Genomic DNA, 13,378 nt, shown 5'->3' on the forward strand with positions numbered 1-13,378 from the left:
ATTGGGCTATAATTTTCTTTCCTTTTTTTTTTTTTTTTTTTGTAATTTCTTTGTCTGGGTTTGGAATCAGGGAATGGCGGCCTCATGAAGTGAACTTGGGAGCCTTCCCTTTTCTTCAATTTTTTGGAATAGTTTGAGAAGAACAGGTGTTAACTTTTTTTTTTTTTGAATGTTTGGTAAAATTCACCTATGAAGCTCTCTGGTCCTGGACTTTTGTTTGTTGAGAGCTTGTTGATTACTAATTCAATTCCATTAGTAGTAATTGGTTGGTTCAGATTTTCTGTTTCTTCTTGATTCACCCTTGGAAGATTGTCTAATCCTAGGAATTTATCCATATCTTCCAGATTGTCCAATTTTTTGGCATATAGTTGCTCATAAAATTTTCTTAAATTTTTTTTTATATTTCTGTGGTGTCCATTTCACTTCTTTGCATTCATTTTTTATTTTATTAAAATTTATTTTATTTAAATTTATTTTTTATTTTATTTATTTATCTCTTTTTTTCTTGATGAGTCTGGTTAAAGGTTTGTTGATTTTGTTTATCTTTCAAAAAACCAGCTCTGAAAATTGACCTTTTCTATTGTTGTGTAAGCTTCTACTTCATTTATTCCTGCTGTGATCATTATTATTTCCTTCCTTGTACTCACTTTAGGCTTTGTTCGCTGTTCTTTTTCCAGTTCCATTAGGTGTAAAGTTAGATTGTTTATTTGAGATTTTTTTTTTGTTTTCTTTAGGTAGGCTTGCATTGTTATGAATTTGCCTCTTAGGACTGTTTTCATTGTGTCCCATAGATTTCGTGTCATTGTGTTTTCATTTTCATTTATCTCAAGGGATCTTTTGATTTATTCCTTGTTCTCATTGACCTATTCATTATTTACTAGCATGTTATTTAACCTCCATGTGTTTGTGTTTTTTCAGTTTTTTTCTTGTAATTGATTTCTAGTTTCATACTATTGTGGTCTTTTCTTATTGAGATTTATTTTGTGGCCTCAAATATGATCTATCTTAGAAAATGTTCCATGTGCACTTGAACGTATATTCTGCTGCTTTGGAGTAAAATGTTCTAAGAATATACATTAAATTAATGTGGTCTACTGTGTCATTTAAGGCCACTGTTTCCTTGATAATTTTCTGTCTGGAAGATCTGTCCATTGGTGTCAATGGAGGTTTTAAAGTACACTACTATGATCGTGTTACTGTCGATCTCTGCCTTTATGTCAGTCAATATTTGTTTTATATATTTAGGTGCTCCTATGTTGGGTACATAGATGTTTACTAGGGTTAGGTACTCTTGTTGGATTGATTCTTTTATCATGTAATGTCCTTCTTTGTTTCTTATTGTAGCCTTAGTTTCAAAGTCTATTTTGTCCGATATAAGTATTGCTAATCCAGATTTTTACTCATTTCCATTTGTGTGAAATATCTTTTTCCATCTCTTTACTTTCAATCTATGTGTATCTTTAGATCTGAGGTGGGTCTGTTGTCAACATATGCATGGGTCTTGTTTTCTTATCCATTTAGCTACCCTATGTCTTTTGATTGGAGCACTTAATATATTTACATTTAAAGTGATAATGGATAGATACATAGTCATTGCCATTTTTTTCATACTTTTGATCTTCTTTGATTTGTTTGTTTTCTCCCTTCTTCTTAAATAAGTCCTTTTAACATTTCTTGTAATACTGGCTTGGTGGTAATGAATTCCTTTAGCTTTTTCTTGTCTTTGAAGCTCTTTATCTCTCCTTCAATTTTAAATGAGAGCCCTGCAGGGTATTACAATCTTTGTTGTAGGTCCTTTGCTTTTTATTACTTTGAATATTTCGTTCCAATCCTTCTGGCCTGCAAAGTTTCTGTTGAGAAATCAGCTGGCAGTCTTATGGGAACTCCCTTTAGGTAACTAACTGTTTTTCTCTTGCTGCTTTTAAGATTTTCTCTTTGTCTTTAACCTTTGGTATTTTAATTATGTGTCTTGGGGTCGGCCTCTTTGGGTTCATATTTTTTGGGACTCTGCACTTCCTGGGCTTGTATGTTTATTTCCTTCACCAGTTTAGGGAAGTTTTCCATCATTATTTCTTCAAATAGGTTTTACATTTCTTGCTCTCCCTTTTCTTCTTCTGGTACCCCTATGCTGTTTCACTTGGTGTGGTCCCAGAGGCCCGTTAAACTCTCCTCATTTTTTTGTATTCTTTTTTCTTTTTGCTGTTCTGATTAGGTGATTTTTGCTTTCTTGTGTTTAAAAATTACTGATTTAAGCCTCTGCTTCATCTAATCTACTATTGATTTCATTTCTGACTGGTTATTTTTTATGTTTTTTATCTCCATTTTTATGTCTCCTATCTCACAGTTGAAGTTTTCACTGAGTTCATCTACTCTTCCCCTAAGTTCATTGATCATCCTGATAACCAGTGTTTTGAATCCTGCAACTAGTAGATTGCTTGTATCCATTTTGTTTCATTGTTTTTCTAGAGTTTTTGTTCTGCTCTTTGATTTGGGACATGCTTCTTTGTCTCCCCATTTTGACTGACTCTCTGCGTTTGTTTCTATGTATTAGGCAAATCTGCTATATCTCCTGGTCTTGGTAGAGTGGACTAATTTGATAGATGTCCTGAGTGGGCCAGTGGCATAGTCTCCCTAGACACCTGAGCCAGGTGCTCTAGGTATGTCCCTTGTGTAGTTTGTGTGCGTCCTCCAATTGTAGTTGAATGTTGATTGCTGTTGGCATGTTATTGGGAGGAATTGACTCTCTGGATGTTTGGTTGTGAGGAATGACTGTGACTAGAGTAGAGGGGCTGTTGTGCAGGGGTGACCCCACAGATTAGGATTCACTTTAGTGGGACAGTGGTGCCTGCCTACTTTACCCTTTGGGTGTGTCGTTTATGGAGGTGGTAAGGTGGTTGTCTGGTGTGGTCTGAAGCTGGTCACTGAGTGTGTTGGTTTCTGGGACCTCTTGGTAGGGGCTCTGGTACAGGCCAAGGTCAGCCACTGCGTGTGCCCAGTCTGGTGCCATTTGGTATGAGCTACAAAGTGATCTGTAGATGGTTGCCACTTGTGCTAGACTTGGAGGCACCTGGAAGAGCTAAGCTGAGAACTAGGAGGCTGGCTGCCACTGGTGCTGAGCTTGGGGCCACTCACCAAGAGTTATGGGCATGCCTAAGCCAGCTGCTGCTTGTTTGGGGGTTGTGAATGTTTGAGAAATGTTAGAAAGTCCACGGAATGAGCCAAGTCAGGCTATTTGTGTGGAAAAACTGCTGGAAGAGGCTTAGGTGGTCCCACAAATTGGGTAAGGCAGTGTTTCAGGGAATCACCAGGGCTGGGTGAATGGTGTTAGCCAGGTTTGATGGAGACTCAGATTTGGTGCCTACCTGTGCCTGCAGGCTCTGTAGTGGGAGGACTCAACCAAGGAACAATGGCATCTGCCAGCACTTCTGTCTGAAAGAAAGCTGTCTTTCCAGCCCTCACTCTGAAACCAGACATTTCAGTTCCTCCCTGTATTTCCTCAATGCCCTTTGAGCTCCTGTCCCAGTTCTGGAATCCCTCAGCAAGTAAGTCCATGTATGGGCCCTTTAAGAGGAATGTCTGGATCTCCAGCATCCCTTTGTCTCATTCAGCCACAATCCCCACTGGTTTTCACAGGCAGAAGTCATGAGGACTTCTTTTCCTGGCCCTGGAACTCTGGGCTGGGGAGCCGGTGTGAAACTGGTATCCCTTAATTCTCAGGGGTGACTTCTGCAGCTGATATATTCCTCCTAATTTTTAACCCCCACATGTGATGTGGGACCAGCCCATTCTGCATCTTCACTCTTCCTACCAGTCTTGTGGCTTCTTTATATCCTTAATTGTAGGATTTCTGTTCAGCTAGTCTTCAGGTGGTTCTTCATGATAGTTGTTCTGTAGTTTAGTTGTAATTTTCATGGGTGGAGGCAAACACAGTATTTATCTACTCCTCCATCTTGACCAGAAGTCTTTATGATACTATTTTTATGGTGGTCTTTTAAAAACTTCACATGCATCAATTTGTTTTCTAAATTCAGTCCTCTAAATTTTCTTTGCATTTTGTTCAAAATCAATACTTTAGTGGTGAACACTGACTAAGTGTAAAGAATAAAAAAAGACAACACAATGAAGCAGAGTCCATTTCTTCTGTTAAAATATGGCTTGTTTGAGTCATACACACTGCTTGGGGACAGGGTGTGTGTGAGTGTTTTACTATCTGAAAAAACATTGAATCATTATTCAAATTAAGTGATTTTCTCTTGAAGCATCTAAAGATACTGCTATAACACCAGCATTATTTAAATGTTGGTGAAATTCTTCTGCTAATGGAGCCAACACATTAGCAACTATTGCTTTACTTTATGTACATATACAAAAAAACTCAGAACTGAAAATGAGTGAAATTCATTTAAAGAAGCAGTCATTTTATCTAAATCAAATAGGCTAACTATGGTGTATGGGCAACTGTATTTGTAAATAAAATTTTATTGGCACACAGCTATGCTCAATCACTTGAGTATTGTCCAATGCTACTTTTGTGCTAGAGCTACAGAGGTGAGTAGTTGCAATAGAAACTATATGCCTGCAAAATGGAAAATATTTACTATGTGGCTCCACAGAAACATTTGGAAACCCCTGATCTAAATGAAAATATATAAACATACCTACTGCAGTTACACATGTTAAATTATCTTTTCCAGATATGGTCTTTTTTCCTTTTTTTTTGAGTTTTATAAAGAGGATAGCATATTAAAAGTAAAGGGTCGGGGGTCTTGAATGGGGGTGCCCCACAGTCTTCTTAAGAAAACTATTTTCAAGTAGATAATCCTTGCAGATTTCTGTCTTCTGGTTTTCATGCAATCAGTAATATGACTGCACCCTTTTGCTGAATGGCAAATGCCAGCAAGTATTTTAAACAAGTTACTTATTCATCACCAAATTTCTTGTGAAATGCAGCTTAATATTTAATTAAACAAAAAGTTTTCATCTCTTTTAGAGCATTGCAGCTAAAAGTTTATTACAACTTTTGAAGTGTTATTAAACAATTAAAGATTTATACTATATAATAAATAAGAAACTTTTGTAGGAAGAGCATGAAACTATGTGCTTTGTGTGGCAGAATTACTCAGCCCCTCACTCCACCCCTGCACAGGTAGCATCTACTCACAACCTGTCATTTCTGGCCCAAAAGGAGGCCTGGCAGCTTAATGCATCTCCTAAGTGGAATGTCTGGGCTACAGCACAATGAGTTAGTACAACAGGTGGCTGGGAGGGAGAGGAGCCTCAAATACTTCTCCCATCTTGTACCAAAGGTACTGCATGTGTCTCAGCGCATTTTTTAGAGAGTGCTTCATGTAGTACTTGAAAGGGAGGTGTAAGTTACCTTACTTCAGGAAAGGAACCGGAATGAGCCAGGTTGTCACTGGGTGGTTTTCTAATTTATATGTTAAAGTTGATAAAGTGAGAATTCCCCTCTGTGCACACACATCTCACATACTAGCAGGCAGGACCATGGTGAAAACTGGAAGAACAAGGTAGAGGTCACCAAGCTGATAGCAGTTTATTTAAATGCAACCATCAATAATCACTTTGTTCAAAAGAACGAAAAGTCCTTAGTAGACATTAACAGGATAGGATGCTGGGACCACAATTGTGAACTGCAGCTGTCCTCTGTTCTTAAGTCATGTCAGAAGCAGAGGGAAAATCTAAACTTCAAAACATCACATAAAAGTGTTCCCTTGACACTTGGGGCTGTCTGAAACTCTATTAAGAAAGCAGACTTACTCTTGCTCTCATTTCGTGTCTATTTCCAAAATCTGTTTCTTTGACAATTATACCACCATCACATAATGAACTACTGTAAAAATGAACTACTTTCCTCCTACATAGACTTCAGCTTAGTTTTTTAAAAGACAGCATTTTAAATGTGTACTTTTTGTTTATTTTGCTGTTATAATCTACTGAGATGAATCACATCTGCTCATTCGTTTATTCCCTCTACTCATTTCTTCATTTATCATTCACACATCCAATATTTTCATTCCCACTATGTAACAAGCACTGCAACAGGAGTAGAGACGTAATGCCATGAGGAAGAAATGGTCTGTGCCCTGTTAGAACCCAACACGAACTACCCCAGGCCTTATTGTCAGAGAGCACAGGGCACATTGTCTTCCTTCATATTGTCCAGAAGAAAAAGGTGCATTCACTGTAACTTAATACCATATGTCCTCCTAGAATGGCAGTAGCTTCTGACGTGAGGTTTTCATCAAATGGTCTTTTGTTTCCTCCTATCTCCCACACCCTCCTTTGGAGCAGTTTTTGGAGCTGTCCCAGGAGGTACAGCATTATGGATACATGCAGCTGGATCCTTGTACCTGTGACTACCCGGAACCGGGCTGTGGGGCCATTCTTTCTGTGGGCAATAACGAGATCAGCTGCTGCATAACCCTGCCTGATAACCAGACCCAGGACATTATTTTCCAGATGAACAGAGTGAAGTGCTGGCAGGTCACTTTCCTTGTGAGTATCTTGGCACTGCCTTACTCATGATTTGACATCTCCACTCGTGATTTAAAATCCTATTGTTTTGGGGTGACAATGTTGACACTAGGGCGACAAAGTTGCCATTTGAATCTACCTTGAGTGAACTAACATCTAAGCCACAGTAAGTGTCACGCACTGGTAAACCTTATCTATTGTTTGGTATAAGTTTCCCACTCACAGAAGTAGCGACAGCCATCTTTCCACCTTCCAACAATAGGCTTCTCTATTGCTTGAAGGGTGGCTATAGTAATAACAGAATACAGAAACAACAGCTACCATGTATAGAACACTTAATATATACTTAGTACTGACGCGATCTCTACCCTTAGAAATTGGATGCTGACCAGCCAATTATACTTAAAGTCCACTGGCATCATACCTACATGGCCATCTTCCAAAAGAAGCCCTTATGATTGGATTTGTTGAGTACATGCTTTGTACCAGGTGCTGTGTGGGGCACTGCCACATCTATTATTTAATTCTTAAAATAACTCAGTGAACTAAATGGGAATATCCACTTTACACAGGAAACTGAGGTTAACTAGTAGAGGACAAATACTACTAAAGCAACTGTACTACCATCTGTTAAATCCACAGAATCCACAGGAATTTTTTATCTGGAAGAGTACTAGATGTCTCCCTCTCCTTCCTCCCTTTTTTTGTGGGCCACGTCTCCCTTTGACAATTCCAAAAATGCTGGTTTCTTGGGGTTCTATTTCTAGCATCTTTCCTCTATGTATTCTCTGAAATCAATTACCCAGACTCCTCTCAAAAGGCCCAGTGTTTCCTATTGCCTTCTGGACATCTTCAGCAGGTCTCCCATGGACATCTCAAACTCAACCTTTCCCCAAACCAGACTCATCCTTTCTCATGCCCATCCTAGGGTTCTTTCTCTTATGTTCCCAATGTTGGTAAATGGGACTTCTATTACCACCCCCTAATTACCAAACAGGTAACGTTGAAATTATCTCTGACTTTTCTCTCTCTCTTACCTTACATGTTTAATTGCTGGTGGAGACATATGCATTCTACAACCTTGTTATTTTTCAGAATTCTCCCTTTCTCTCCACCCTCATCACTTGGTCTCAATATTTCCTGCGTGGATGGATCCAACAGCCTCCAAACCTTTTTGCCTGCTTCACTTTTTCTCTCTTAGAGTGAGAGAAAATACATCATATGATTTCAGTCCTTTTGAACTTACAGGAATTTGTTTTGAGGCCCCAAATTTCATCTATCTTAGTAAATGTTCCATGTGCATCTGAAAAGCATGTGTATTCTGTTGCTACTGGGTGGATTATTCTATAAATGTCAATTATGTCAATCACGTCAATCAGTTGATAGTGTTCAAATCTCTTATATCCTTCTACATGTTCTCTCTAATTGTTCTATCAGTTACTGAAGGAGTGTTAAAATTTTCAAATATAATTGTGGATTTGTCTATTCCTTTTGCATTTTATCAGTGTCTTCCTGTCTTATTTTATGATTCCACTTGTTTGTACCATTGGCTTTTTAAATTTGCTATTCCTTTTTTATTTATTTATGATTATTTAAGAGTTTTTAATATACATCTTTAACTTATTTTAGTCTACTTTCAAATATACCACTTCACAAGAAGTGTAAAAACATGACAACCGTGTATTTCTATTTGCCCCTTCTGTCCTTTATGATAGTGGTTGCCAAACTTTATCTCTACATATATTGTTAGCCTCATGCCACATTACAATTATTTTTGCTTTAAACAGTTCATTATTTTTAGTTAAACTTTTAATTTTGATACAATTGTAGATTCACATGCAGTTGTAAGAAATGGTACAGAGATCCTGTGTACTCTTTACCTATTTTTCTCAATTATTACATCTTGCAAAACTATTGTACAATATCACCACCTAGGATATTGACATTGATACAATCAAGAGTCAACATTTCCATCACCACCCTCATGTTGGCCTTTTATAGCTATGTCCACTTTTATAGTTATGCCCACTTTCTCCCACTGCTACTCCTTAACTCCTCAACCACTATCTGTCTGCCATTTCCATAGTGCATCATTTCAAGAATATTATGTGAAACTTTTAGAGGTGATAGACATATTTATTACATTGATTGTGGTCATGGTTTCATGGATGTATGTGTATGTCTAAACTCATAAAATTGTATACGTTAAATATGTGCAGTTTATTGTATGTCAACCATACCTCAATAAAACCATTTAAAAATAAAACAGAAACACACATAAAATGAGGTTATGTATTGGTCAGTTGATGAAAATGTTGTGACCAGAGTTCATAGGACATAAACCTGCATTTCCTGTTGGGCTATGATTCAGTATTCAGTAATTCAGCGTGTACAGTGACTTTACAGAACATGACTACGATGAATTATAACAATTGAGTGTTTTTAGAAGGTAGAAATACAAATAAAAGAATTGATTACCTTAAGAAAAATAAAAGAATGTTACATGAATGGAATCCTATAGTATGTAGCCTTTTACTCAGCATAATTCTTTGGAAATTCATCCAGGTTGTGGTGTATATCAGTACTTGGTTTTTTTCTTTGCTGAGCAGTATTTCATGGTATGGACTGACCAATATTTGTGTAACCATTCACCCAATGAAAGATACCTGGTTGTATCCAGTTTTAGCTATTATGAATAAAGCTCCTATAAATATTCATGTATAGTTTTTTTTTTTTTTCTGTCTGAGCACAGATCATCATTTCTCTGGGATAAATGCCCAGGAATGCATTGCTGGGTCATATAGAAGTTGCATGTTAGTTTTTAAGAAACTGCCAAATTGTTTTCAAGGGTGGCTATTCCAACTTACATTCCCATCAGCAATGTATGAGTAATCCAGTTTTTCTGCATCCTTATCAGCATTTGGTATAGTCACTATTTTTTATTTTAGTCATTCTGATAAGTGTGTAATGGTATTTCACTGTGATTTTAATTTGCATTTCCCTCATGGCTAATGATGCTGAACATCTCTTCATGTTGTTATTTACCATCTGTCTATCTTCTTTGGTGAAATGTCTTTTCATATCTTTTGCCCATTTACTAATTAGGTTGTTAGTTTACTGTTGAGTTTTGAGAGCACTTAGTACATTCTAGATACTAGTCCTTTGTTGGATATGTGGTTTGCAAATAGTTTCTCTCTCTATGGTTTTTGTCCTCTTAACAGGCATTTTATGGAACAAAAAATTTTGATGAAGTCTAATTCATCAGTTTATTCCTTTCATAGATTGCATTTTTGGTGTCAAGTCTTTACCAAACCCTAAATCCTGAAGTTCTTTTCCTAGGTTTTTTCCTAAAAGTTTTATAGTTATAGGTTATACATTTTTGTCTATGATCCATTTTGAGTTAATTTTTGCATAGGGTGTGAAACTTAGAACAAGGTTCCTTTATTGCCTATGGAAGTCCAATTGTTCCAGCACTGTTTGTTACAAAGGCTATCTTTCCTCAATTGAATTGCTTCTCTATGTTTGTCAAAAAACAGTTGGGCATATTTGTGTGGGTCTATTTCTAGATTCTTTGTTCCATTCCACTGACCTATATTTCTGTCCTTCCACCGGTACCACACAATCATTCCCTTCCTTTGTAATAGCTTTATCAAGATATAATTTACATACCTTACAATTCACCCATATAAAGCCTCACATACATAGATGTGCATGCACATCTGTACATCCCCACACGTAAACTGATCATTATTCAACTAAAAATCTGAAAGGAGCTCTCTAGAGCTTTTACTCTGTATAAAGCCCTTATCTTTGGTCTTCTGTCCCACAAATTCTAACCTGAACTTCTTCGAACTTCTATCTCTCCTCAACTCAGCAAGACCTCGGGGCTCTATTTGGGTCCCCCGTCCCTGCTCTGAATCCTGGAGACTCTTCCAGACAGTAAACTGTGAAAGTGTAGGACTCACCTCAATTTTTTTTCTCCCTGAGTTAATAGTCATGTATTATTTGTTGTTCAGTGTCAAAGCAGTTGTTTCCCAGTTCATTTCTTACATTGATGGTGTCAGACCAATATTTCTAAAATATAAATCTAATTGTGTTATTACCTAGCTTTTAAAATCTTTTAATACATGCCTGTTGCCCTCAAAATAGAGTCCAGACTCCTTAGCTTGTAAAATCTGTAAGAGTTAGGGCCCTTTGATGACAAGCAATAGAAAAACTAACAATTGTGGCTCTAGTGAAAAAAGGAATTTATTGGAAGGATATGGGTTAACCCACTGATTTAAAGAAAGCGCTGACGCAGAGATTTAGGAAAATCAGGAGCAAAAGAAGCTCAAATTTTCTAGGAATTTCTTTTATCAAGACCTGCTCCTTGAGTCTCTCTGCTATGTAATCAGATGAGGAGCACAGAGAATATTTGTTCAATTGGCATGAACTTGGATCAGGTACCAGCCAGGAGGGCAGTGTTTCCTGATAGTCCTTCCTAGAAAGCCACAGTAGAAGAGGGGAGGTTTTCCCAAGGGAATATGAGACACTGTTACTAGGAGAAAATGGAAGAGATGCTGTAGAGCAAAAACCCCAGGTACTTTCTACCATGCTTTCAGGAATCTGGCCCTCCCCTCCCTCCCTAAACTTCTCTCACCACTCACATGCCTTGCAGCCTGTGCTTCAGCCACACTTAATCCCTTGCCATGTCTCTAATGTGCCAAGTTCCCTCACACCTCAGTGAATTTGCGTTTATTTCCTCTGCTAGCAACCATTTGTTCCCCCAGGCCCCCCACCCCCCAAACCCCACACGTGACTAACTTAGTTTCTATTTCTGCTCATATCCCCCAACTCTGAGAAGCCTACCTTTACCCTCCTGGTCTGGATTAGATGCCCATCCTATTTACTTCCATAGATCTGTGTTCTCTTAAACACTTATTATATCCAACTATAGTGATGATTTACTCTCATGGTTCCTCATAGACTGATAGCTTTTTGGTAATAAGGGCAGTCTCACTTGTTTTGGTATTTTGCCAACACATAAGAGACACTTAAATTTCTACTGAATATTAAATCATATCTTTTTCTCTGTAGGGGACTCTGTTGGATATGGATGGGCCCCAGCGAACTCTGAACCAGAATTTAGAGCTCAGATTTCAGTATAGCGAGGATAGTCGCTGGCAGTGGTTTGTTATTTACACCAAACAGGTGAGTTCTCAGGACAGAGCATGAAAACCTCCTATGCTGAAATGCTCTCTTGCTTGCTGGGGTGGACGAAGTATATTACCAACTGGAGCAGAGTACTAGAATATGCTACACAATCTCTTTTTGACCTAATATAATTTGTTTGCTTTTTGTTTTGTTTTATTTTACTAGTCACCACAGCCTTATATCAATTAAAAAGGAATTTTGTTACTAGATAAGAGAAGACTCAACTAACAGTGGCCTATAATCTTTTTCTCAAAGAGCCAGATAGTAAATATTTCAGATTTTGAGGTTTATATGGTCTCTGTTGCAACTACGTAATTCTGTTGTTGTAGCACAGAAGCAGCCAGAGAGTATGTAAACAAGTGGGTACAGCAATATTCCAATAAAACTTTATTTATAAAAATAGATGGGGGCTGAATTTGTTTGCTGACCCCTGGTTTAGACAATATAGATTTGTATCATCTCAATAAGAATACCACAGATAGATGACTGGCATCCCTACAATTCTCTTAATCTTTTCCAAGAAGATAAATGCTATCCCTTTGATCTGGAAAGCAAAATCTTTATCCCAGAAGCCCCCGGTAGGCTTTCCATTATGTCTCATTGGCCAGAACTGGGTTGCATGACCACTACTAGCTGCAAGGGAGTCTAGAAATCAAGCATGTAGCAAAGAGGAACAGGATTCATAATCAGTTCAGAATAAGCATGAGTCATTGCCTGGAGCTGAGCACTTGTCATTTGAAACAAAATCTGTTGTAACAGTGTTCTGTTAGAAGGGAAAGGGGCTGTTGGATAGCAAACTGTCCATGTCTGCCACAGGCTTATAACTAAAATTGGAATAGAAATTCTAAAAACAAGATCTAGTTTTCTAAATTCAATATAAAACTTCCTTTTACTGAACTGACTTAAGAAATTTCAATTTGGAGTCAAAACTACAAATGTTCTAAAATGAAACAAAAATAACAAAGTAATTCTTTTGTCAACGTTATGCTCAACTTGAGTCCCTGGTGTTCACACTAAGTTCCATGGAGCATTCTGGTTTTAGGTAACCAAAGGTCTGTTCAACTCTTTACTTGGAGTACAGTTGTGATCATGAGATAATAGACATCAAAGGCCTCTGAAAAACATGAAGTGCTAAACCAAAATCCTAGGTAAAAGAAATGGGTCCTCAGGTGTACGTTTAATATGAAACATTCTTAGGGAAATTGCAGGATGTTTGTTAAGGCGAGATTTGCAGTCACTTGGAGAGATAGATTTTAGTAGTGAAACCACCCTCCCTCCCCCAGAATGCTAAGTGCAATAGTTAAATTTTATTATGGTCTTTTAATCTCGTCTGTAGCAAATGAGTTTAAACCACTATAGAGAGGTATAATACACATTCTTTTAAATGATTCCTAGTAAGGTCTTATTTCCTTTGGAGTGTGGGTTTATTGATATGCACCCAGGCGCTACTTCTTCAAAAGCCAGAAATGTGGCTGTGTGCCTTGCAAATACATACAGCTGAGGACTTGGGCCCAAATCTTTATTCAACCCTTTAAACGAAAGCTCAGTACTTTCATATTTAATAAACATTACCTGGTTTATAGCAGAGTCCTAACCTACATATTTATGTACATTGTATAATAATACAAATCATACCTGTGGGACACCATTAAACATCCTCCCCAGCTGCATCAGCTCAGCGGTAGTTGTT

At 37.7% G+C, this 13,378-nt stretch overlaps 1 protein-coding gene across 1 annotated transcript in view; it reads left to right on the forward strand.

The window, feature by feature from the left end:
- The window catches only part of SNX31 (sorting nexin 31), a 78,200-nt gene that overhangs the window by 53,352 nt on the left and 11,470 nt on the right, over nt 1–13,378 (forward strand). Inside the window, exons 10-11 of the mRNA XM_081070264.1 lie at nt 6,313–6,516; nt 11,572–11,685. Coding sequence (XP_080926390.1) covers nt 6,313–6,516; nt 11,572–11,685 — 318 coding nt within the window. The remainder of the gene's footprint in view (nt 1–6,312; nt 6,517–11,571; nt 11,686–13,378) is intronic.

The sequence above is a fragment of the Rhinolophus hipposideros genome (genome assembly GCF_964194185.1).
Source record: "Rhinolophus hipposideros genome assembly, chromosome: 13".
Lineage (NCBI taxonomy): Eukaryota > Metazoa > Chordata > Mammalia > Chiroptera > Rhinolophidae > Rhinolophus > Rhinolophus hipposideros.